At 51.5% G+C, this 27024-nt stretch overlaps 1 protein-coding gene across 1 annotated transcript; it reads right to left on the bottom strand.

Moving 5' to 3' along the window:
- Positions 1-462: 462 nt before the first annotated feature.
- On the bottom strand, positions 463-26540 carry RHCG (Rh family C glycoprotein). The gene is made up of 11 exons (XM_060005435.1): positions 26354-26540; positions 16371-16557; positions 12981-13131; positions 8877-9024; positions 7925-8091; positions 6332-6469; positions 5997-6133; positions 5559-5683; positions 5288-5361; positions 1703-1795; positions 463-885 (listed from the first exon to the last, which is right to left on the bottom strand). Exons 1-10 carry the CDS (start codon positions 26538-26540, stop codon positions 1727-1729), a joined length of 1383 nt encoding a protein of 460 aa, XP_059861418.1. The 3' UTR covers positions 463-885; positions 1703-1726.
- Between the last annotated feature and the right edge of the window lie 484 nt (positions 26541-27024).

Here is a 27024-nt window from a genome sequence, read left to right as displayed (position 1 = left end):
TCCCAATGTGGAGGGAAAGCAGGACTGGCATGGCAGGGAGGAAGGCGGGAAGGGTTGGGGGAGGGGAATTGGCCACAAAAGCCCTATCTCTCTACTCTCTCACCTGCCTGAGTGCCCTTGAAAGGGAGCCGGGTCACATGGAGGGCACAGTGGGCATGGTAGTTTCACAAAATGGGTGTTTCTGGGGTGGCTGATGTGAAGTAAGGAGGGGCCTTGGGGAAAGATCCCAGTACAAAAGCTGAGCCCTGCTGGGGGAGGGTGGGGGCGGGCTCCAGGCTGGGCAGACTCCAGCACCCTGAATTCTTCCTCTTCAGCCTGGGATGATTTTCCTTGCAGTGTGAGCGGCAGCTTGGGGTGGGAGGTCAGGACTGAGGCAGGAGGTTTCTTGGGTCTTTTTCTCCCTCAAACTGGCCCTGTTGGAGCATTAATACCCATTCTACAAAGAACACCAAGAACGTTTTATTCACGGAGGCTACCATCTGCATGGCACAGAGAGGCCTGGAGGTTTCAGGGGGCATGGGAGATACTGGCTGAGGGGCAGGAAGGGAGTGGAAGAGCCCAGCAGTCGGTGGTTGGCAGCTACGTTGTCTCGTAGGAGGGCTCAGGTCCACCTCCAGCCCCCAGCCCCACTCCTGCCTGCTTTTCTCAGGATGTGGCCGCCAAGACTCCTGGTGGCAGGCTTCCTGCAGCCAGAACCTGGCTTGGATGCCCACTTTGTCTATAGCTCCTCCTCCATTCTCAGGCAGGTCCCCTGGGATGAAAGCGGAGGGAGAGATGGAGGCACCCTGGACCGGGCCAGCAGGTGGAGTGCCGCTCGCCTTGCTCTTTTGTTCCCAGCTTGATCAGCACTGGCTCCTTGGGGAATGCTGGAACAGTCTGTGGAGCCTGCAGGGAGAGAGCCAACAGCAGCGGGCCACTGTCATGTTCTGCAGTAGCCCCTCGGGCACCTTTTCCTTTTCTGAACGAGATGGGCAGCATTAGAAGCAACCGGTGACAGCCTCTCTTTTCTCTTTCCTTAAACCGCAGCATCCTCTCCTGCCACATCACTCAGCCTGTGTCCCAGACACAGCTCTTTCCAAACTCTGGTCTTTGAAGAGGTCAGATAACTACGATAAGAGCAATGATAGCGACCTGGAGAGACCCCAGTTCCTCCACTTGCGCTGTGTGGCTTTGAAGATCCTGAACATCTCTGAGCCTTAATTTCCTCATCTATTAAAAAGAGGGAAGTAACTGCACCTGTCTGTAGAGATCTCTGAAGGGTCAGATGCAAAAGACATGAGAAAGGGCTTGGTGCATTCCACAGAGGGAGCAAGGAAATGTTAGTTGATGGAAAAAAAGGAAGGAGAGAGAGATAAGGAAGGAAGGAAGGGTCTCGCCTGAGTTGATCTACTGAACAGAGCCAGACCTGTCATCTCCACTTTTATAAATGAGGAAAGTGAGGCTCAGTCTCTGGGGTGAAGAGTTCCTCAAAGTCACTCTTCCAGTCCCGGGTGCTTTCCACAAATTACCGTGTCTGTCCAGTAGGCACATAGTCTGACTCTGAGTGCCTCTCCCACCAACCCCAGCATGCCGCTGTGGGTGGGTGGGTAGGGGGGTGTGGGAGCTCACATCCTCATTTCTTGATGCTTTCTTTTTGCCCCTTTGCTGGTGGCATCTGATTCCCAGAGTTGGGCCCCCACTGACAAGCCAAGCCCATGCTCACCTGCTTCTCACTTGCCCTGGGAGTTTAAGGTTCTGAGGGCTTGAGGGTGGGGTCCTCAGAATGGAAGACAATACTCTTCTGGTCCTTGGGCATCTGCAGAGAGAGGAGGCAGCTCCGAGGGCCCTGCTCCAGGCCGGGCAGGTGTACCTGGTGGAACTAGAACAGCCTGGGCAAGTCAGGAGCAGCAAATGGTGTGTGGCGGGCGCCACCTTGTGATCACCATGCAGTTTGCATGCCGCAAAGCAGGGCAGTCTTTCACACAGGTATCTGGCTTCTAGTTCACTTAGCCACTGTCCAGGGTGCTAGGGCACTGCAAGGCCAAGGCACAGTCCTTGACCCACTAGAGCAATGGGAAGGCATTCAAGTGAAGTGCACAGTGACAGTAAGAGTTGTAAATGCACGCAAGAGACTGATAACCCAGCCTGGGGGGATTCCATTGTGCTGAACACACTTTTTGAAAGAGGCGTAGCAGTGTGCCAGGTGAGAGGCAGCACGGCAAGCTCCCTGAAGCGCGGGCAGGTCCAAAAGTGAGGTAGGGGGAGATGCAGGGGAAGCCAGAAGTGGATTGGTAGGTGCAGTAGGGGTGGGGCAGATCAGCCCAACCTTGGCCTCAAGGCTCAGATTTGATCCTAAAGACTCCCTCATCTGTTGTCCTGGGGAATATCTGTCTCACTTCTGTCCTCTGGGAAGCCACCTTATCTCCCAGGTAGACTATCCAGAGGCCAGGGGCCATGGGAATGGCTTGATGGTGGCTTACTTCCATCAACACGGAATTATATTACTTGAAACTGAGCACTGCTGAAGAGTATACAGCACGGAGAAGGTGTGAACTTAGAATAAATTATGAAGATCAAAACAGAACCAAGAGGGAATTCCCTGGTGGTCCAGTGGTTAGGACTTGGAGCTTCCACTGCTGCGGCCGCCCCAGTTCAATCCCTGGTTGGGAAACTAGGATCCCACAAGCTGTGCAGTGGCAAAAAAAAAAAGAAAAGAAAAAAAATAAAATAAGAGAGAACTTCTACATATGGGAATTGATAATGTTTTTTAGTTTATTTCATCAGCATTAAATCTGTGTGGTTTCTAATTGTGGTGTCTGAAATAGTTTAAGTTCTGACTTCAAATATAGAGTGAAAATAATTACACTGCTAAAAAAATAAAGTTTATTCAGAATGTAATAACACAAAACACTTCTTATGATAGAGAGATAAAGAACAAGAGCAGGATACCAAATCGAGTATAATATCATCTCAGCTATGTATGAAAAATCAATGCCGATTTTAAAAAAAGGGCTGGAAGGAAATATATCGAGACTATTAATAGTGCTTGAATGAGGGTGATGGGATTTCTTTCTATTTTTCTCTATTTCCAGATTTTCTTTAATGAGCTTCTATTCATGTTATAATTTAAAAAATAATTTAAAGAGCGTGAATTGAAAAGGCTTATTAGTTATGTACATAAAATTGGATTACCCTGAAAACTTCTGGTATGATTTTAAAAATACAGAGCCAACTAATCATAAGAGATGCAAATCAAAACCACAATGAGCTATCACCTCACACCTGTCAGAATGGCTATCATCAGAAAGTCTACAAATAACAAACGCTGGTGAGGATGTGAGAAAAGGGAACCCTGGACACCGTTGGTGGGAATGAAAATTGGTGCAGCCACTATGGAGAACAGTATGGAAGTTCCTCAAAAAACTAAAAATAGAACTGCTATATGATCCAGCAATTCCACTGCTGGATATATATCTGAAGAAAATGGAAACACTAATTTGAAAAGATATATGCACCCCAATGTGCATAGCAGCATTATTTACAATAGCCAAGATATGGAAGCAACCTAAGTGTTCAACAACAGATAAGCAGATAAAGAAGAAGACGTGGTATATAGAGAGAATGGACTATTACTCAGCCATAAAAAAGAATGAAATTCTGCCATTTGTAACAACATAGATGGACCTGGAGGGTGTTATGCTTAGTGAAATAAATCAGAGAAAGACAAATACTGTACGTTATCACTTATATGTGGAATCTAAAACATAAAATGAATGAATGAATATAACAGAACAGAAACAGACTCGCAGATACAGAGAACAAACTAGTGGTTACCAGTGGGGAGAGGGAAGGGAGGAGGGGCCAGATGGGGTAGGGGATTAAGAGGTACAAACCACCATGTATAAAATAAGCTACAAGGATATAGTATACAGCACAGGGAAATATAGCTATTATTTTATAATAACTTTAAATAGAGTATAATCTATTAGAATATTGAATCACTATGCTGTACATCTGAAACTAATATAATACTGTAATTCAACCATACTTCAGTAATAAAATAATACAAAGCCAAATGAAGGACCATGATGGGCAGACCCTTGTCTCAGGGGCCACAGACACAGGCTAGGTCCTTGCCCTTGTCAGGAGGGGGAAGTGCAGGAGGCAAGAAGGGCCCTCTATGTCATCCTCCATCACCTAATGCAGGTAAATACCTCTAATAATGATTCGTGGGGAGGAAGGCCATCCTGATGTCACAGAAAGCCCAGACTGTGGCATGTTTTTTGTTTTTTGTTTTTTGATGTACGCGGGCCTCTCACTGTTGTGGCCTCTCCCGTTGCGGAGCACAGGCTCCAGACGCTCAGGCTCAGTGGCCATGGCTCACGGGCCTAGCCGCTTCACGGCACGTGGGATCTTCCCGGACCAGGGCACGAACCCGTGTCCCCTGCATCGGCAGGCAGACTCTCAACCACTGCGCCACCAGGGAAGCCCTGTGGCATGTTTTTAAAGAAACTGAGTTCTGTGACATTCTACTACTTTTAGCTTCTAGAACAATGTTTCTCAAGTTGGATTTTTGTACTGACACTTCTCTGGATGCTGGGAGAAGTGTTAGTATAAGACCACCTGGGAGCTTGTTCCCATGCAGAGTCCCAGGCCCTACTGAAATGGAATTTCTGGGCTAGCCTCTGGGAAACTGAGTTTTTCCAGGTGGTTCTTATGGATACAGAGGCTAAGCACTGCACTGTGATTCTGAACCCAGGCTGTATATTAGATTCACCTGGGAGGTTTTAAGTACTGAAAAATTCTAATGCCCAGGCCCTTCACAAGACCAATTAACTCCAAGTCTCTGGAGGCTGAGACCTGAGCTTGGAAACTTTTAAAGCTCTCCAGGTGATTCCAATGTGCATGTAAGGACCCAAACCCACTGGTCTTGGGCAGTGGTTCACAGATGAGTTTTTCATCAGAGTCAGGTGGAAGGCTTGTAAACAGCGCTGGGCCCCACCTCTTGAGCTGTGAAATCAGGAGCTTTGGGTGGGACTTGAGAATTTATATTTCTCACGAGCTCCCAGGTGGTGCTTCTGCTCTGGGGAGCACAGGGGACTAGGCTTTGGGAATTACTCTAGAATGCTCTAGAATGAAGCCTTCAACCCCCAGGAGACACAGCCTCCTGGATAAAGGAGCAGGATGACACAGGCTCTGTCCCCCAACCCTCAGCTTCCTGCTTCCCAGGCCCCAGCCCAGCTGATGTGGTCCAGGGAGAGGGGAAGGCAGCCACCCTTGTGTGGGGGGACAAGTCAGTAAAACTCACCTCCCAGTAGATTGCATCCTCAAAGCAGTTCTCATCAGCGGCTTGTCCCCAGAATGGCAATTTCAAAATGACCCCTAAAGGAAGTTGGAGGTCAGGGATAACTTCTTCTCTACCTACCCAGCCCTTTCCCTTGACGGAAAAATCCCCTCAGTCTCACCGCTATAAGTGCAGAGACAAAGGGTTTCTGGGAGCCTCAGCTGACCTCTGGCACACACTCTTAGGTCCCCCAACCACAGGCCCCACCTTCTCTGGCCCAGGCAGTCCCACTCACCTACGATGATGCCGCCCACCAGGGCCATGGCCAGCGACACAAAGAGACCAGCAGCCTGGAACTTGCCCTGTGTGCTTGCGTTCCAGCTCAGTGTGGAACTTCCAAAGCCAAAGGCAAAGGCAAGCCTGGGGTGGAAACAGGGGGCAGGTCAGGGCCCCACGGAGAGGCCAAGTCACCGCCTGCTGCCACCCCACACACGAGTGGACACCAAGGGCCTCAGCCTTCCTGTCTACAAAATGGGGGCACTGGAAAGACCAGATGATCTCTAAGGTCCTTATGGAAGGACAGAGGTTGAGGAGAGAAGGCCCATGAAATAGTGGTCCAGACTGGGCAAGAAAGGGAATAGAGACACAGTCTTGGACCCGAAAGGAACAGTAGGAAGGAGGAATGGAGAAGGAAGGAGGGAGCTCAACCTCCCTCTGCCTCCTCCATTCTTACCCTTCCTGCCCATACAGCTCAGTGTTGGCAGAGGCTGCCGTCACAGCACCCACAATGCCACCTATGATGCCGGGCATGCCATGCAGGTTGTGAATGCCACACGTGTCCTGGATCCGCAGCCGGGACTCCAGGAATGGCTGGAAAGGGGAGATAGGTGCTGCTCAGGCAGGGGGCTGTGGCACGATGGGGGGAGGCCAGGATTCTGGAGGCTCCAAATACAGAAAGATCCCGGATTCCCCAGTCCCCCACCCCCTCCCTAGGGACCGCCCCCCACTGTCAGGAACACAGAGACCCCAGCATTCTCCAGCCCCCAGCCCCTGGCCTGGGGCCCTCACCGTCAGGTACACAAAACCCAGGGTGGAGATGATGCCGCAGATGAAGCCGATGATGAGGGAGCCGTAAGGCATGAGCATCATCTCGGCGGCAGTGCCCACGGCCACCCCTCCTGCGAGCGTGGCGTTCTGGATGTGCACCTGAGCAGGGCAGGCAGAGCGGGCAGGAACTCAGTCCTCTCCCAGAGTAGCGTCCTGGAGGAGCTGACCCATAGCCCAAGTTGACCTCCTATGCGTGGGTGCCACCTGGGAGCCAGGGATGGCTCAGAGTGCATCTCAGCAAGCCAGGAGACTGCAGAGGGCTCCAGCCTGGGCCCAGGCTTCGGACAGCCACCCCTGTGTTCTCTGCACATGTGCCACCCACACCAGCGCTCTGGGCTTTTTCCGTGTGCACAAATCAGTGTTCTTGTGTCCATGCCAATGAGTTCCATCAGCACATCTGCATGTTCCCTTTGTATCTGGCTGCCACACATCCCTGTGTGCCCAGGTTTGCATGTCTGATGTTCTCTACGTGCCCGTGTGCCAACGTCAGGCACCTCTGGGGCCTATTTATTCACACGCACCCATGTCAGACTCTGTGAGCCTACACCAGCACCAGCTGACTCTCTGAGCGCCTACCTGCGCCATGGACTGTGTCGCTGGCTTGTGGGGATGTTGTTTCCTCTCCACAACAAGCCCAGGAGGTAAGTACAGTTATCTTTTGACGTTTACAGATGAGGAAATTGAGGCACAGGGAGGTTAATGGACTTGCTGAAGACCACACAGCTAGCAAGGGGCAGAAAGGTGTCTTGATCCAGGTCTTCGTGGAGCCACAGCCCCTGACCTTGACCCTATTCCATGTCCCTCCCTGCATGTGCCCACATCAGCGTGTCTGATTCTCTTCCCCCTGCTTCCTGATCCCCCACCTCTCTGTGCAGTGATCGGCCAGTGCATCCAGGGGCTCGAGGCTGTGTCCCGGAATAACGGGTACTCCTGGCAGTGTCTCGACACACATGTGCCCATGTCTAGAAGCTAGTGTCAGAATGGCAAATAGAGAGGCGGTTGTCTTTTTACAGAAAAATCTACCAACACCCATGGGGTTTGGCCCCTCCCGCTAATGACAGAAACACATGTCCCAGTGGCGTGATATGAAGGACACTGGGCAACACCACATTCCCACAAACCTCCCAAATGCATCGAAGGGATTCCCCGCTTTGGTGTGTGGGATAGGGCAGGTGAAAGCAGTGCTAGGAAGGCTGAGGGCCAGTGTCTGGAGGATCAGAAGTTGGCAGAGGGGAGGTGCTCAGTCCAGAAGAGCTGTCAGCACCCAGGCTGTGGGGAGGAGAACGAGAGGAGCCAGTTCATCCAGAGCAGCCGGCATAATAGAACCTCCAAGAATGTGGTTCTGGACTCTGCCTAAAACCAGCTATGTCATCTGGACAAGTCATTTCTCCCGGAGCCTCCGTTTCTTCATCTGCAAGATGGGTGCGATAACCCTTATGCTGCCTGCTTCACAGCGCTGTCGGCGGGGCATGGTGATCAGTGCCCACTGGGCACAGGCAGTCGTGGCCACAGCTCCCCCCAAGGCTCCCCACTGCTCCCCCGCCCCACGCTCACCATATCCAGCTTGCCCTTCTTATGCAGGACGCTGGACAGCGCCACCGCAGTGAGCACACAGGCTGCCAAGGAGCAGTAGGTGTTGATGACAGCTCGGTGCTGGGCGTCTCCGTGATTGGAAACAGCTGAGTTGAAGCTGGGCCAGTACATCCACAGGAAGAGGGTGCCTGGCCAGACCAGACAGGGCCGGTGGGCCCGGGAGAAGAGGTGTTAGATGGGCCCAACGGAGCTCAGGCAGACATCCTGTCCTTTAGCTACAGAGATGTCAGATGACTCACACGCCCCAGCTATTTCCCACCCCTGCAGCTTTATTCATGCTGGGATCTTCTTAGAAGGCCCTCCCTTCCTTACTTACTACCTAACTCCCACTGAGCCTTCCACTCTGCTCCAGGAAGTCTACCTTGACCCCATAACTGGGCAAAATGCCTCCCACTGGCTTCCACAGCACCTTGAGGGAGAATCCTTTTCTCCACTGTAGGGAGATTATCTGGTGGCATGGCCATCTGTCTACTACACTGTGAGGCGCTCCTTGGAGGCAGGGCTGGGTTTTAAGAGACCAGAGAGGGTGGCTGATACGTATTCTCTGGAATGAATGGACACTGGAAATAGGAATGTACACCTTGCCTAGCCTAGGGATGGAGTGAACAGTTCCTGGTTACCACTGTGTCTGCCCTGGGACATCCTAGGGAACACACATGATGACTGACCAACTTCTTCCAGCCCCATGGGGGAAAGGGACAAGTATCTGGGATCCTGGAAGTATCTATAGACGACCTCTCTCTGCACTTCCTCCAAAGGGAGCTGGCAGCCACCTCACAGAGCGCATGGGGATCAGCTGTGAACATGGCAGCCTGAACTGCTCATGGTGACCTTCACCCGTCACAGTGGTCCTCACCCGACATGGCAGCCCTCAGTCATCAAGGCGGCCCTCAATCATTATGGAAGCTCTCACCGATCATGGCAAAGAGGTCCGAGTGGTACACAGAACTTGGCCTGTCCTTGCTCTGATACAGGTTGGGTCGGTAGAGGATCCAGGTCACTGTGAGCCCAAAGTAGGCGCCGAATGTGTGGATGGTCATGGAGCCCCCTGCATCCTTCACCTGGGGTACAAGGGGCCTGTGAGACTCTGACACGTCCTCTCTCTCCCTCCTCAGAGCACTCTCCCACCTCCCCCTACCCACAGACAGAAGGTCAGCTGTCTTTTGACTCCACAGGCTACAGGAGGGAGCCTAGGGCCCCTTATAGACCAATCAACTGGGAAGGGGAGAAAGTGGGGATCCCCTGTACAGCTATACTTCAATAAAAAAATTAAGAGGGCGATCCATGAACCCAGCCTGTAAGCCTGTCAGCAAAATGCCAGGGCATCCTCACCCAACAGATGAGGTTTATGGCCAGATGGGGAACCCAGGCCTGGAAAGGACTTGCTGAGTCACACAGCTGGAAGAGGTAAAGCCAAGCTAGGACCCAGGGCAGCGCCCTATCTAGTCTGTCATCCACTAGTTTCCAGCTTATCTTAATTCCTGGGACCTCGCCGCTGCCCTCTGGGGTCTCCCCTCTCCACATTTCCTCCTACACACCACTCCTGGCCCAACACCACCCCATCCGGACTGCCATTACCCGTCTCCCCTGCATCCTACCATGCTCCTTGCCCTCCAACCTCCCAGCCAACCTCCCACCGTCCGCCCCATCCCCTCTCCTCTCCCCTGTCCCCCAGAGTCAGAGCAGGCAGATTTGGTGCCCTCCCCATCTGTCCATTCCTGGGCCTCCTACCCTACCCGACTCAGCCCACTGCACCTCTGGACCTTAAGTCTCAAGTTCCTCCTTTACAAAGTGGGGCAGGTCCTAGTGACTTAGCAGAGCTGTCTTGAGGATGAAACTAGACAACTTGTGTAAAGCACTTGGCAAGCATGTGGCACTCCACAGGGGTGGATGATTGACTGATTTAGTCTTCCTCCCTGCCCCGAACCTCCCCTCTCTTCATCTTCCTCTTCTTCCCCACTCAGGAAATCTCCATCAGAATCACAGACTCGCTTCTTCGCTTTAGATGGGAAACCCAACCTTGTGTCCAAGGTCACAGAGCTAGCTGTTGAATAGTTGACAGAGCTGAGTTTCCTGACTCCCAGCCTGGGGGTTGCCTCTACTAGCTATGTGACCTTTGGGGAGCCCCTTACCCTCTCTGAGTGTCAGTCTTCTCATCTGTAACATGGGCGTAATAATTGTGTCTATCTCAGAGATGAGAATTAAATGAGATAACCCACGTGAAGCATTCAGAGCAGGGCCCAGGCAAGGCAAGTGCTCCTTAACTGTCAGCAGTCATTATTGTGTTTAAACTTGGCTCAAAGAGAGGCCAGAAGACTGTCATGGATTGAAAGAATTTCTGCAGCAGATCAGGGAGGGGTTTTGAGGGCGAAAGGAGCCTTCTCTGCCTCTAAATTCACACCCAGGATACTACTTCTCAGCCAATTTCAGATCTCATCTGTTGACCCCACTGTGTACCCCCTCATCTAGCCTCACTTCTTTCTCTCTACCCACCCCAACCAGTCTCCAAGGTCTATTTGTTCACCTTCCTTATAACTCTTGTATCATCCACTTTCTTCTCCTTGTACTAACCCAGTCCCATTATCTCTCACCAGGGTGACTAAAACAGCCTCCTAACTGGACCCTTTGCCTCCAACTGTTCTCTTCACCACAGCCAAAGTGACATTTCCATTACATGTGTCTGACCATGTCACTCTCCTGCCTGAAACCTTCCATAATTCCCGACTGCCCTCATGATAAAGTGGAGACTCTTTGGGACTTCCCTGGGGGTCCAGTGGTTAAGACTCTGCACTTCCAATGCAGGGAACTCGGGTTCGATCTCTGGTCGGGGAACTAAGATCTCACATGCCGCATGGTGCAGGCAAAAACAAACAAACAAAAAAATAAAGTTGAGACTCTTTAACACAGCCTCTGAAAGTCTGAAGATCCATGTTCATCTCCCTACCCCGTTTCCTCTGCCTCAAATGCCCTTGCTCATTCCTTTGCCTGGTTATCTCCTACTTGACTTCTAGCTTTGATATCTCTTCCTCCAGGAAGCCTCCCTGACCTGCCAGGTGCTGGTTCAGGCCTTCCTCCCCTCCCTCCAGGCCACCTAGCCCTGGAGCTCAATCCTTGTCTCACTGCATGGTCACTGTCTATTTGCTTCCTGGCCCCCTCACTAGACTGTGAGCTCCTTCGGATCGAAACGTGAGTCCTGCTCACCTCTGTATCCTAGTGCCTGGAGCATTGCCTGACATGCAGTTAGACTCCAAAATTCATTCCCTCGACAAATATTTCTTGAGAACTTATTAGGCATTGGGCCAGGTGCCAGGAATAGAGACTGTCCAGATAAGATAAGGTTTCCCATCCTTATCATATAAGGATACATGCTATGAAGAAGATAAATTAAGGCAATGAGAGAGAGAGTGACTGGGAAGAGGTAAGGTAGAAGGCAACACTGGGTAGGAGAATCTGGGAGGGCCTCTCTGAATAGGTGAGATTCCAGTTTAGACCACAAAAAAGGACTGGGGTGGGGGGATGAGCATTCCAGGTAAAGGGAACAGCAAGTACAAAGGCCCTGAGGTGGAACCAAGCTTGGTGTGTTTGAAGAGCAGACAGCAGGGTATGGCCAGAGCACAGAAAGATGGGGAGACAGTAGATGATAAGCTTGGAGAAAAGGCTGGGACCAGAACATGTAGGGCCTTATAACAAGTTTGGATTTTATTTGAAGTGAAATTTTAAAAACCAGTGTTTTAATCCGGGGAATGGTCTTATATGCATTATTAACAGGTCACCATGGCTGCTGGTGGAGATTAGCCTGAGGTGGTGGGTGGGGCAAGGATGAAGCCAGCGAGGGACTTACTTCCCTGGCCATCCAGTAGTTAAAACTCTGCGCCTCCACTGCAGGGGGCGTGGGTTCAATCCCTGGTAGGGGAACTAAGGTCCCACATGCCTGGCGCGGCCAAAAAAAAAAAAAAAAAAGATGAAGACAGGGAGATGAGTCAGGAGGAAGGGATATGGTGGCTTGGACTAGTCTGGTGGCTGAAAAAAAATGACAAAATGAATGATTGAATGTAGGGTGGCCTGAAAACAAAAACCCTGGCAGTGGGACTTCCCTGGTGGTCCAGTGGTTAAGACTCTGTGCTTCCACTGCAGGGGGCATGGGTTCGATCCCTGGTTGGGGAACTAAAATCCTATGTGCACAGCATGGCCGAAAAAAAAAGAAAAGAAAAAGAATGGAAATCATGTGCTCACAATAGTGGAACAAAAAAGATTAGGGTCCTGGATCCCAGATGATACTGAGGAACCACTATACAAGCCCTGATCTCCCTGCTTCTGAGAAATAAACTTTTGTATTAAAAAACAAAAAAACCCCCAAAATCCTGGGGGTTTTCAGGCAGAGTCCAAATATAGAGGAGCTGGGGGCTAAGAAATGGATGGGGTCCCTGAATAATCGCTACACCTGCAAATATACCAAAGAGGTGTCTGAGCAAGAGTCAGCAGCCTAAAGTGCCCCTTACCTGGGCCAGTGAATTGGCCAACTCCAGGGGGCATCATTCCTGCCATAGAGGTCCATGTGAATGGCACCTCTGGAGTTGTGCAACCTGTGAAGCTATACATATCCACCTTGGCCACTCCCCTGGGAACTTTTCTTACTGATGTGCCCCTTCAATATACTGTGCCTTTTTCTTGGCAGAGCAATCTGGGAATATGTGTGTGGAAGAGGATGTGCAGGAACATCCCATTCTTTCCATCTGATATACAGGAAAGAGAAAGAAGAGAGAAAATTAACATGTGAGGAACCACTTCTCTGCCTAGCTGGTGGACTGATGTACCAGGTGGACTATCATTCCTGCCCAATAAATGTCATTACTCCCGCTTTACAGATGAGGAAACTGAGATTCAGAAGGTTAAGTGACTTGCCAAGCTTGAATTGAATTCAGCTGGCATGTCTCCCCAGCTCTCTCTTTCTCTGTCCCCCTCCTGCCCTCACCCAAGTGTCCCTTCCACTCCCATCCCTGTTCTGACCCCTGCTCACCTCTAGCAGGCTGAGGAGAATGAACTCATTCACTGAGAAGAGGGTCACTTGGAAGAGAGTCATGATGAGGAGTTGGACAGGGCTGACTTTGCCCAGAACTGCCCCAAAGGCGACACAGACAGAGCCCACGCAGAAGTCCGCATTGATGAGGCTGTGGGGAGACAGGTCAGGGGAGGGGCTGAGGCCACAGCAAGAAGTGGCACTCCAAGCCCTGCGGTTGAACCTAGACTTTGGTCACTTGTGGGTTTGGGCTTGCGGTCTAAACTTTCTGAGCCTCAGTTTCATCATCTGTGGTAATGGGCACATAGCATCTTAGAGCTACTCTAAGAATTGAAAGAGGGCTTCCCTGGTGGCGCAGTGGTTGAGAGTCCACCTGCCGATGCAGGGGACACGGGTTCGTGCCCCAGTCCGGGAAGATCCCACATGCCATGGAGCGGCTGGGCCCGTGAGCCATGGCCGCTGAGCCTGCGCATCTGGAGCCTGTGCTCCGCAATGGGAGAGGCCACAACAGTGAGAGGCCCACGTACAGCAAAAAAAAAAAAAGAATTGAAAGAAATAGCACGTGAAGTATCCAGCACAGCAGTGGTACATACTAGATGCCACACCCTTCCTTTGCGGCCCCATCTCAGGCCCCCACCCCTCCTTGCAGGCAGCTTGCGTTTAAGGCATCCAAGTGGTCTGGCTGCTGTTGTTGAATGTGGCCCATATTTGGGGCCTTGCCCTGCCCTCCATCTTCTACCTGCCCTTCCAGAACCTCTTCTCACCTGCCTCCTCTTCAGGAAGCCTTCCCCAATTCCTCTAACCAGATGTGGTCTCTGCCTCCGAATCCTTATCTCTCACTGTGCACACACCTCTCCTGCTGGCTACCAGGGCCTTGCTTGGGTTTGAGTTATCGTGACCTCCTCCTCACCTTACTTGGGAGAGAGGATATGTGTCCAGGGAAGAGAGAGGGGCCTTCCTGCAGGCAGTAGGGAGCTGGAGGCTGGGTGGAGGGAGGGGGCAGAAAGGCCAACAGAGAGAATGGAGGCAGAGGGGCACATAGGCGCTCCTTAAGTGTGGACCCTGAAAGCCCAGCCAGCCAGCAGAGGCGGACATCATGTGGTCAGAGGAGACCCTGTTTCCATCCGTGTGTCCGCTTTGCCTAACCCAGGCCTCTGTGGGCCCTGCCAGCAGCAACGCTGTCCTGGATTCCAAGGCAGACTCTCAGCGTGGCTCTCTGAGTCATGAGCGTTGTTAATTGGGGTTCATGTAAGAGCGTTGTTAATTGGGGTTCGTGTAAGCACAGCAGGGGCTACTACTTCCTTAAGGCAGTCACATCCAGGGGAGTGCCCCTCCCCCACGTTCAGGGGTGTGTGTGTGTGTGTGTGTGTGTGTGTGTGTGTGTGTGTGTGTGTGTGTGGATCAGGAGGTGAGAAGTAAGAAGCCAGCTGATTGTAGGGTCAGTGCGTGGAGTGGGGGCAGGGCACTGTTCCCTCAGGGTCCCTCCCCAGACAAAGGATGTTCACTGGAATGTATGCTTCACTATGAGCCTTGTTCACTGCTGAGTCCCCAGGGCCTGGCTGCATGAACAATGACAGCTGCTAAGTGCCAGGCACCTAAATGCCTGCTCAGTACTGCTCAGGCCCTCCTGTACCACACCCGAACCAATGATGGGAAATGGAGGCTTAGAGAGGCCGAGTTATTTGCCCCAATTCCCATAACTGCAGCCAGAAGACCATCTGACAGAGGTGACCACTAGGAAGGAGTGAGAGGGAGAGTACCAAAGCCCACACCTGGGCCATCAGCTCCCAGGAGATGGAGATCTGGATTTCACCTCTCAGGCAGAGCCTGCAGAGGGGAACTACCCTGGAGTGACAGGTACGATCTGGAGGACTCGGCAGCAGGGACAGGACAGAAGCCAGGAGAAGGGTCCACAGGTCAGGTCTGGGGGCGACATGCTCATCTCAGCCCTGGGCACCAGAGATCAGCTCTGGCTCAGTTGGTGAAAATCATTTCCCTGAAAACCAATTTGCCAAAACTCAAGTTGTCAAATGACTAACTTGTTAAATAACTGGTTCAAAAAACTTAACTCACAAAGTTTACAATAATTCCCTTTGAACATTTTAAAAAGCGTTTAGCCATAGCTATTTTGCTGTGGTGGCCAATTAAATATATTACAGATATTTTTTATGCTTTGGGTCTATGGCTTTGGGAATGAGAATTTCTTGTGTATCTTAAACAGTAGAGTGATATGCATGTCACGGATTTTATATACAAAAAGACTGACTTCTTGGTTCCGAAACATTTCCTATCTAGTCAACTATTTTTCCTGTTTCTCTTAATTCATGGAGTCACTAACTGGCTTAAGTGAATTAATATTTTGCAAATATTTGGCATATGTTTAAAATTTCAGGCACCTGGCTTATGATACCTGGTTGGTGCCCTATATGTGACAGCAGGGATTTGCACTTTAAATGTGGTTTATAACAATTTGCCTCTAAACCCTTTCTGTGGACTTGGTTTTCTGATTTTCTCCCATGCAACACAAATTGCTATAGGTTTCACAAGTTGCCATGGCCTAGAGAGTTTGATAAATGAGACATTCAGTGAAGTGACTGCTTGGCAACTTGGTTTTTGGCAAGTTGGCAAATTTATTGTATAACCTGGTGGTGGTGTTGGGGGGAGGGATACACTGAGGCTCCTAGGAGGTCTCCTCAGACAGAGGGAGGAGCTGAGTTACCTGATGTGAGGGGGTGGTGGTATTCACCAGACCAAGAGATTATCACAGAGAAAAGTGATGTGGATAGAGGTGAGAAGAGATGGGGATAAGGTGCCCCCTGGAGGCTGAGGCAGGGAGGGGCTTCAGTCTTCGGTCTCCACACCTGCCTCAGCTCTTTCCTATGCCTGTTCCGTGGGTGGGGATACGGGCAAGTCAGGGAGAGGGCAAGGCAGGGAGAAGCACCCCATTCCGTCCACAATGAACCTTAGGAGGCTGGTTCAGGCAGCCCCACACTCCTTCCCCTCCTCTGCCACCCGCAACACCGCCCCCTCCATGGGTTCCAGGGGCTGAGGTTTCTCAGGGCAATTTTGATGTTTGATGTGTCAAAGGGGAGGGTCTGGCTCTGACCCCTGGAGAGAAGAAGCCTGGCCTTGTGTCCCTGCAGCCTGCGTCTTAGGAGGAGGGAAAGCCTCCAACAGCACTTGGACACCATTAGAACTCCCACCTTGGGGACTCGTTGATCAGGAAGTGAGTGAGCGAGTGTGTGTGGTGTATGTCGCAGGGCCCCGGGTACCCTGGATGGACGATGAGGACCCAGCTCACAGCCCCAAGCGCCGGGCTCCGCCCCTGGACCCTCCCCTCACCCGGGGCCCCGCCCACTGTGCCCGCCCCGCCGCCGGCGCCGCGCTTACTTCTCCACGCCCAAGAGAATGTAGCGTCCGTCAAAGGAGTGGAACCATCCCTGCATGAGCAGCGCCCACTGGATGCCGAAGGCCGCCAGCAGGAAGTTGAAGCCCACGGCGCTGTAGCCGTAGCGCTGCAGGAAGGTCATGAGGAAGCCGAAGCCCACGAAGATCATCACGTGCACGTCCTGGAAGCCTGCGGGGAAAGCGCAGCCGAGGGTCTTGGCGGCCTGGCGAAGACCCGCCGTAGCCCTGGGTCTGGGCCAGCTCCGCCCGACATAGAGCCTGTGTCTTCCCTGCCGCTGGCCGGGGCGGGCCGCCCCCGAAGCCGGTCCCGCCATGCCCGCATCTGGATCCTGAGGCTAGGCGCAGTAATGAATGGCTCTACTGCAAGTAGAGGAGCCATTACTACCCCATCAAGTCATAAGATACAAACTACTATGTATAAAACAGATAAACAAGGTCCTACTGTATAGCAAAGGGAACTATTCAATACTTCTATTCAATATATTGAATAGAAACTATTGAAACTATTCAATATATTCAATAGCCTGTAATAAACCGTAAAGGAAAGAATATGAAAAAGAATGGACTTCCCTGGTGGTGCAGTGGTTAAGAATCCACCTGCCAATGCAGGGGACATGGGTTCAGTCCCTGATCCAGGAAGATCCCACATGCTTGTGGCAACTAAGCCTGTGAGCCACAAGTATTGAGCCTGCACGCCACAACTATTGAGCCCACGTGGTGCAACTATTGAAGCCCACGTGCCTAGAGCCCGTGCTCTGCACCACCACAATGAGAAGCCCAAGCACCGCAATGAAGAGTAGCCCCTACTCTACACAACTAGAGAAAGCCTGAGCGCAGCAACGAAGACCCAATGCAGCCATAAATAAATAAATAAACTTATTTTTAAAAAATTTATTAAAAAAAAGAAAAAATATATTTATATATATGTATAACTGAATCACTTTGCTGTACACCAGAAACTAACCTAACATTGTAAATCGACTATACTTCAATTAAAAAAAAAAAGACCTTCTGGAGTGGACTGGTCTAGGGGAACAGAGGTGGGCCCCCCGACTTTAGACCACTTAGACCACTGGGTTTTAAGGCCAAGAAATGCCTGAGGTCCCCCTCGGGAGATGACAGCTCCCCCTCACCACTCTCACCAAGGGTGGGTGTGGGCAGCTAGGCATTTCAAACTGGGGCCAGGCTGTGGATTACACCCAGGGTCTAGGGCCTTGCCCCCTCAACTCCATTCTTCTACTATGGAGAAGTTAGTCTTATCTAGCCTAGGAGTCCCTTGACTGGCCATGCTCATCAGTTGATCACTCCCAGAAACATCGCCACATCCCACCCCCACTCCCAGCAAGCACACCTTCCAGCATCACTGAGATCTGCATTAGATGTCTCTGGAAAGTCACTTAACATACTTGATTCTCAGCACCTTCTGCAATGCTTACTGACAGATGTTGCAGAGATTAAATGCAGATGTGTATGTAAGCACATAGCACAGTGTCTATCCCATAATAGATGCTCCAAATGGGCATGTCATTATTTATTGCTACTTGATTATCATTTATTGTTACTTAGGTATAGTCTAATTCTCAGTTCTGACCCAACCCTTCTACCAATTCACAGTGTGGCCTCGACAAGCTACTTCCAGGACTTCCTTGGTGGTCCAGTGGTTAAGACTTTGCGCTTCCACTGCAGGGGGCATGGGTTCGATCCCTGGTCAGGGAACTAAGATCCCGCATGGTGCAGCAAAAAAGAAAGGAAGGAAGGAAGGAATAAAGGAAGGGAGAAAGAAAGAAAGGAAGGGAGAAAGAAAGAAAAGACAAGCCACTTCCCCTCTCAGAGCCTCAGTTTTCTCAATGATAAAACTAAAGGGATGGATTAGAATGATCTCAAGTGTCCTCCTAGGGCTAACATTGCATGGTTCTAGATTCCCAGAAAATAACAGAAGGCAAAGAGCTTTGAGAAGCAAAGACAGCTACAAAAGTATAAGCCACTAAAAGGAACTACCACAGGTGTCACAGGACACAGGGGCCAGATGGAAGCGCTCTCATTGGCCAATTCTGGGACAATTTGAGCACCAAAATAATTAGGTTACCATAACAAATTAAAACCATAAAAAAATAGGAACTCAGAATAGGTAAATAAATAAATGAGATAGCAGGGAGGGCTCTTGCTTACAGCAGAATGCTGCCAGCCTGACAGTTAAATGTGGAATGAGCGCTGAAGTTGGAAAATCATAATTTTCACAGCAAAGATTCCATCAGTGGATGCTGAAATCCAGGGACAAATTTTTATGAAGAGCAGGACATTTGCCTTGTCTTAAAAGGGTCTCCCTATAGACTGCTTATGAGTTGCAAGGGAGGGGAAAAAGCACCCAGTAAATTATACGGCAGAGAAATTGGGCAACATCTTGACTGGGTGATCAAAATGAACATCACCAGTGAGGGACAGATGGACAATGTGCTCCTTTAGGGAGATACTCTGAAAAGGACATATCCCCTCTGTGGTGCTCTGGCTGAGAATGCATAATCCCACTCTAACCGTGAGGAAACATCAGACAAAAAATGAGCAACATGTTATTAGAAAGGGGTGAGGCTGTATTCTTGAAAAAAATCAATATCGTAAAAGATAAAGAAAGGCTGCCCATTTTGAGCATCTATTATGGGACAGACCCTGTGCTAGGTGCTTTACATGCACAGGAATGGTCCAGATTAAAGCGGCTAAAGAGGGAGAGGGAAGGGTAAGCTGGGACGAAGTGAGAGAGTAGCATTGCCATATATACACTACCAAATGCAAAATAGATAGCTAGTGGGAAGCAGCTGCATAGCACAGGGAGACCAGCTCGGTGTTTTGAGACCACCTAGAGGGGTGGGATAGGGAGGGTGGGAGGGAGGCACAAGAGGGAGGGGATACGGGGATATATGTACACGTATAGCTGATTCACTTTGTTATTCAGCAAAAACTAACACAACATTGTAAAGCAATTATACTCCAATAAAGATGTTAAAAAAAAGAAAAAGAGGCTAAAGAGACAGGTCAAATAAATTCAACACCTAACACTAGACTGGATCCTGGACTTGGCTGGGGTGGGGGGTGGGTGCAGGTGCAGGGGAGTGCTACAAAGGTTGTTACTGCGCCAACTGACAAAATTATATAGGGACAGTATATTAAAGTACTGTGCAATGTAAATTTATGAAATTGATCACTGTGGTTATAGAAGAGAATACCTCTATTCTTAGGAAACATTGTGGAGTAATTAAGGCTACAAGACCATGATGTGTACAACTGACTCAAGTAGTTCAGGGAAAAAGTAAGTGTGTGTATGTGCTTGTGTTTATGTGGGAAAAGAGAGAGAGAGAGAGAGAGAAGAGCAGATAGCTTAATCGGAGTTAAAGAGTATACAGTGTTCTTTGTACTATTTTTGTCTTAGCAACTTTTTGTAAATTTGGAATGATTTCCAAATTAAAACATTTTTTGAATAAAAGTGAACTGCAGAGCCCACCAGACCTGGCCTACCCGCCTGCCTCCTCATTCTTCCTTTCCTCAGTCCTCCCCTCCCTCCTGTGCCCCGGCGTCACTGGCCTCCCTTGTGCTCGGTCCCACTCCGGGTCTTTGCCCGTGGTGGTCCCTCCACCTGGGATGCTGTTCCCACAGAATGGCCAAGCAACTTCTCTTCCTGCAGATCTTGGCAAAATGTCACCTCATCACAGAGGCCTTCCTGACCCCTGAGTTTAAACTTGGTTCTTTCCCTCACAGCACCCTCTTGTTTCTATTCTAGTTCTTATTACAATTTGTAGTTAGGTTTGTTTGTCTAGCCCTCCAGACTATAAAGCTCAAAGAAGGCAAGGCCAAGCCTGTTTTGTTCACTCTGGTATTCTCCATTGTCTATGAGAGTGCCCAGGTAGATGTCCCATAAAAATCCAGGAATGAATGAATGAATGAATGAATGGTTACTGTCATGATCTCAGCAGCACCCAGATATGCCAGCCTAGGGCCCAGGTGGGATTTCAACATCAGGGGAGGCTGCAGGCCTTCTACCGTCCAAAGTCTCCTACCCACTGGGCGGATAGGCCCTGGTGCCCACAGCAGCCTGGCAATGCTTACGCTTGCCAGCCCCCATCTGCTCTCATCTGTCTCCCCTGCAGGCTTCCCTGAGGCCCAGGCCACAGCCATAGACCCCTTGGCTAGCAGCTACCTGGACGAGGCTGAGAGAGGAGGCCCTGGCACATTGCTGGGTAAGGGTTGAGGGCATAGCAGATGATGCAAGAGAGCTGTGGGTGTCGCCCCAGTATGGTGCTCTGAGCTTTGCGCTTCTTGCGCAGACCTACACAAACAAACAGCAGCTCAGCTTAGGTTCACAATGTGTGTAGCTGATTTCATGTATTATCGTGTTTCATGGTTTATCACGTTTCTAACTGTTGTGGAGGAAGCTGAGCTAATGTATGTGAAGCACCATACACGGTGTTATGGTTATTCTTGGGAAGAACTGATGGGTGACAGACTGGAAAGAGAGGGAGAAGACACATTCAGACCACAATTACAAAAGCAGGGAGGGGACGTGGCAGGAGGGCAGAGCTGTGGGTAAACACAAGGAAGGAGGAGGAGGTTGCCGGGGTGGGAGGGAGGTGCTGGGACTAACGCTGGTTGTGGGAGTCTGCGATGACCCCAGGGGTGGTGGTGAGTGTCGGGCAGGGTAATGTGGGAGGAATGGATCCTGGCCTTGGGGCTTGGAGCTGGGGTCTGAGATCAGGCAGACCTGCAGACAGAGCTGGCAGCTGGAATGTGGGAATGGTGAGTGGGAGCCAGAAGCCGAGGATCTGCTAGCTTGCCTTGAAGCTAACAGACCAGACAGGGAAGCTGCTGGCAAGGAGGTGGGGGGAACCCCTGGAAAAAGGTAGCATCACAGAAGGTGGGGGCCATTCAAGGAGCGGGGTGTCAGCTGTTTGGTGGCAGAGGAAGCATGCGGGCAGGGGCAGGGCTGAAGAGTACTGGAGGCGGCCTTCCTGGGGGGTGATGTGCAGTTTCAGGGCTGCCTTCGTTCTCCCTGTGGAGCAGAAGAGAGGCCTCAGCTTCCCAGGGCTTCTCCCTAACTGTCCCCACCTGGCCAGTTCTCTGTCCTTCTCTGTGACTCCCTGGCTGTCCTGACCTCTGTCTCTGACCCTCTCTGCAGGTGTCTCTTTCTCCTCCCCCCACCTCAGGCACACAGATGCCAGCTTCTCTCTCCTTGGGCACCTTCCCTATCCATTCTCTTGCTCATCTCTCTTTATCTCCCAAAGTCCTCATTAGAAGTACCACTTTATTAACTTATATTTCATAAAGTTTGATGCTACTGAAAATGCTTTTAATAATAATGGTCTGGGGACTTCCCGGGAGGTCCAGTGGTTAAGACTTTGCCTTCCAATGCAGGGGGTGTGGGTTCGATCCCTGGTTGGGGAGCTAAGATTCCACATGCCTTGTGGCCAAAAAAATCAAAACATAAAACGGAAGCAATATTGTAACAAATTCAATAAAGACTTTAAAAATGGTCCACATCAAAAAAAAAAAAATAGTGTGAAGGTCCGGAGTGCATGAACTTCAGAAGGGACATACCTCTCCGATCTGCAGTTTCTTTTTCTGTAAAGTGGGGGATAGTAACAGAGCTCAGAGGTGTGTGGTGCACATTTAATTGGTCATCCAACCAAAGCCCTGGGCATAGGCCTGGCCCTTTAGCCGTTGTGCAATCATATTAGCTACTGTAATACTTCTCTTTTTCTCTTTCAAGACTGACTAGGTGCTTTGCATTGCGTTGGCGACTTGCTGGAGGACAGTGTAAGTTGTTAAGACACCTCCCCTCTTCCCCCTCCTTCCCCAGCCTGGAGTGACTCAAGCAGCCCAGCCCAGAACCTGCTCTCCACTGGGAGGTCCCTGATAGGGCGAGTCTGGCACCTGGCGTCCAGCTCTGAGAGCTGCCACAAGGGGGCATCAGTACACAGCTGTTCTGCACCCGCTTCCTTGCTCACTCTTCCCTATGGGTCCCTAATGAAGCTGGCCTGAAGCTGGCCAAGTCTCAAAAATCTCTGAAGCCTGAGGACAAATCTTCCCATGCTGACGGGCTATGGCAGCTCTCCCTCCTCTGCTGCCTCAGCACAGCAGGAGTGGTGCCCTGCAGCAGCCTGGGTACCAGCCCTTCCCATGCTCTATAGGCCAGCCCAGCCTAACCTGTTGCCTTTGAAACCTACCGGCCAGACCCTCAATTCCCCAAGGCTCTGTGCCCACCTCCCCCATGCCTCAGAGCCGACCACAGAACCACCCCATCACTGCAAAACCTCCTGGGGAGGTGGCTGGGGAGTAGCAATGCGGCAGAGACTGGGGGAAGCTGGTTGGCTGTGCAGTGGGAGGGCTTGGCCTCGCCCCTGCCTGTGCCACTGACCAGCTGGGCAAGTCTCTAACCTCCATCACCGGCACCATAAAATAGAAACAAATACACTCCCTGCCTGACAGAGCATGCAAAAAGCACTTGTAAGTGGGGAGAGCACAAAGGAATTTAAATGCTATAATAGTTCAAACTAATATTGGAAGAGACATTCCTCGGCCACATCTCTAAAGGGATGCTGAGCCTGCACTTAAACACCTTCAGCAGCAGAGCACTCACTCCCTTCTGAGTAAGCTCGATATCAGCATTTACTGTCCTCTGTTTTCATGCCATGAGACGTGCCCTCCCCACCACCCGTCATCTTCAATCTTCCAGGAGAGCCTGTGCGTTAAAGAACATTCCCACTTCACAGATGAGCATACTGAGGCTCAGCATGGTTAAGGAGGTGGCTTACTCCATTTAGTGATGGACCCAGATCTGTTTAATTCCAAAGTCAACCACCAGGTTACACTGCCCTCTGCTTGTGGGAACATTGGTCTTTATTAAATGGAGTTGAATCTGAGGTTCAGGTTCCCAGGAGCACAGGCCAAGCCTTGTTGCCTCGGTTTCATGAAACAGTCCTTCAGGTTTGAAACTGTGGCATCCTCTACCTTGGGTGATCTCCCTTCTCCCTTAGTTTTCCCAGGAGGCTTCAAGAGCCGAGGCTCTGATGGCTCCTCCTCAGGCCAACCTCCCCCAGACACTGCCTGGAGACCCCCAGGCCCCAGAGCACCAGCCCAGGAGGAAGTTCATGTTCAGCAGCCGGTGCCTGCAACACGGCCTTTGAGGCCACTGCCAGGGCAGGTCCCCAGCTGGTTCTGTGCCTGCCGCCAAGGGGCCCATGCTTGGGGAGTTGTCCTCAGGCACTCCCGGGCCCCAGCCTGAGCCAGCTGGAGCGGTACTCCTCTGGAAACGGAGATGCCCAGTGTACTCCACTAATCCCTTGGGCGGGAATGAGGCCCACGCAGGTGTTGACAGCCTGGAACCAAGAATCCTGAAAGTACCACAAGGGCTGCCCTCACTTCCCGCCCCTGGGAATTGCCTTCAGGCCCAGGAATCCAGGCACAGGGCCCCACCTGGGCTCCAGCTCCTAACCATGGCCACTGGGAGCAAGAGGGGCAGGAAGAGAGGGGAAAGGTGAGACTAGGGGGAGGAGGGCAGTGTAGCAGGGTGGACTCAGGTCCCCAGAGCTCCTACTCTGGTTCACTAGTTTCCTAGCTGAGTGACTTTTGCAAGATACTTCCCCTCTCTGGCCTTAGTCTCCTCACCTGTAAAATGAGAGTCATAACATTGCCTTCCTCATGCGGTGGCGGTGATGACTTATGGAGAGATTGTATGTTGGTTTGAGTTGCTGCCACTACTTCCTGCCCTTGCCAAGGAATCCTGAGGCCGAGATTCTTTCCCTACACTCCTCTCCTCTCTGTCACTTCCTGCTCAGATGACAAAGAGCGCCCCGGCCGTGGCAGGAGAAACTCAAGGCCCTCATTGATGGCTGGGACTACCTCATCCCGCTTAGCGACCTCCCTCCCAGTCTTTTCACAAACTTAAGCCGCTCAGCCCACATCCCCGCATGCTCTTTCCATGGACCCCTTAACTGCCCTGCTTTCCCCTCCTCACCATCCCACTGTTCTCCAGGAAGCTGTCACAGATCTCTTCTGCACAGAGCACTTGACCCCCTTGCTGAGGCCTGCGGTGTCGGGGTGTACCTCTCTGACCAGAGTGGCCATAAGCCCTGGTTTGCTGAGACAGTCATGGTTTATGCCTGTGTCCTGGCAAATTACTACTAGCACAAATTTCCTACCTCTTCACTCTCCAAAGTGTCATTTGGTTGATAAATTATACGGCCACCCTATAGATAAGTGATCACTGAGTGAATAAAAGTAGAGCATGTATGCAAGGAAGTGGGTGGGTGTGGAGAGAGTGGGGATAGGAGCTGGGGAGATGTGAGGATTGTACCCCCTACTGCCGTGGTTCTGTAGCTCCTATTAGAGGATCTTGAGACCTTCCACTGCACAGACACATGCGGGACCTATAAACGCCCATGGGAAGCCTTGGCCCTGACGCTTTACCAAGGGGCTGGCTCTGTGGCCAACAGAGAAGCAAGAGCTGGAGGGAAGGAGTGAAACAGGCAAAGGAGGGTCTCAAGCTTGCCGGCCTCACCATTTGCTGGGTCAGTCCCCCGCCAAGAAGCATAAAAGTGGGCAATGTGAAAGGTGGATTTGAGTCTAAACTCCAAGGCTACAGCTGTCAAGGTCTCTTAAAACATGGCCCTGAGTGGAGCCCAGTAGAGGCTGTGGTGTCACCAACGCTGGGCACCCTCTTCTCTCACCTCCCTTCTTTTAGGCACCATATTTCTGTTAACGAAGCCTGTGATTTTGCTGGCTTTTTGGGAGGCACTTAATGTGGCTGGCTCCCACGGGGCCTACAGTCTCCTCCACCTCTACTTCTTTTCATGCAGGCTGCCATCCTGAATGTGTGTACTTATTTAACTGGATCTGAGTACAATGGGTAGAATCCCATTACTGAGGGTGTATAAGCCATGGAGGGAAGACCAGTTTGTGTAGGTGACTGTTCCAAAACCAATAGTCCATGACTATGTGAGCACCAACAGTTAGAAAGATTGTCTTTGGCTGCTGGCAGATGGTGTGGAAAACTAGAAAGCACAAGGGCATGAAAAGAGTCCTGGGCTGGGAGTCTGGAGGTTGGGCCGACCCGAGTGACCTTGGGCCAGTTCTTCTAACTCCTGAATCCTAGGGCCTCTGTGTTTAGTGCTCTTCTAGCAATTGCTCCATTATGAAGTGAGGACTCCATGCCCAGCACCAGGCCAGAACTTTATGTGCAAGGTCTCAACCCACTCCTGGGAGGTAGGATCTATTATTATCGTCACTGGACAGATGAGGAAATTGAGTTTCTGCATTGTTGACATTTGCCTAAGGCCACCCACCTGGTTAATGGCAGAGCCATGATAGAGGTGAGGTCTGGTGATTCCAGGGCCACGCTCTTAACCACAGCACCACAGATGCGAGAGAATTCAGGGGTGCTCTTTCTCCCTCTCCAAGCCAAAAGGTGGTAGGTGCCGTGGTCCCCCACACCTCTCCCAGCAGCAGGGCTGGTAGGCCAATGAGCCACCCCTGCAGCCCTCGACATTGGAACTACCCCCTTAACATGGAGAGCATGGGCACAGCTGGACAAGGGAACCAGAGTCACCCACTGGTTGGTGACCAAGATGAGACTCAGGTCTTTGGAAGATATCAGGAAGGGCTCTCTGACAGGGAGGCTGGAGGTCTCTGACGGCACCTGGAAGGAGTGAGCTCTCCCCGGTGAGTTTTCAGGGGGTGAAAGGAATTTGTGTACATCGGGCCACTTCCCAAGCTTGATCTCCAGACACTGGGAAGACCCCTGGTGGGGAGCCTAAGAGGGGCGGGGCAGGGGGGCCTGTGGGCAGCATTTCCTCCTCCGCTCCCGCCTGCCTGCCCGATGTTCCTGAGCAGCAGGCTGCGGAGGTGAGGCCGGGCGGGGCCCTCAGCCCGGTGGGGACAGCTCGGATATGCCGCAGCTGGGCCTGCAAGGTGGTGGGACTTACTCGGGTACCGATAGTAGAATTCGTTGTCCAAGTCGCTGGAAATGTTCCTGGACATCCTCTCCTCGATCCAGTGGGCGTCGGCATCCAGGTCATAGCGCACGAACACGCCGAAGAGGACCACCAGGGCCACCTGCAGGAGCAGGCAGATGACCGGCAGCCGCCAGCGGAGATTGGTGTTCCAGGCCATGCTGCAGGGGGCGCCTGGCCGGGACGGGCAGCAGGCAGTTCGGACGCTCGGAGGCGAGAGAGGCTTTTAAGACTTGGGCAGGGGCGGGGCGGCCGAGTCCGGTTGCGGAACAGCTGATCCGGGGGCCGCCCGCGCGCTCGCCCAACCGGGGAGGGGACCCGCGGCCCGCGGCTCGCCCTCCGCCCAAGGGCCCCCGCACTGGGGTGGTGTTGACGGTGGCGGGAGTAGGGACCGAGAGGGCAGAGGGCAGGGATTAAGGCGTCCAGCCTCTGTGGATCCCATAGATACCGGGCAGCACTGCCTTTCCTCTTCTGTTCCGGTGAACAGAGGAAGAAAAAGCCGATCATTTGCCTCCCACCGAGATAAAAACGAAGGCATTCCCGGGCATAAATCATCATCATCATCATCTTCTTCATCTTCATCTTCATCTTCTTCATCGTCGTGCCTTTCTTTTCCTGATTACAAAATTCACACAGGGTACATG

This window comes from Delphinus delphis, chromosome 2 (genome assembly GCF_949987515.2).
Source record: "Delphinus delphis chromosome 2, mDelDel1.2, whole genome shotgun sequence".
NCBI classification, from domain to species: Eukaryota; Metazoa; Chordata; class Mammalia; order Artiodactyla; family Delphinidae; genus Delphinus; species Delphinus delphis.
The sequence above is the reverse complement of the archived record's forward strand: the minus strand, read 5'-3'. Positions and strand labels throughout refer to the sequence as shown.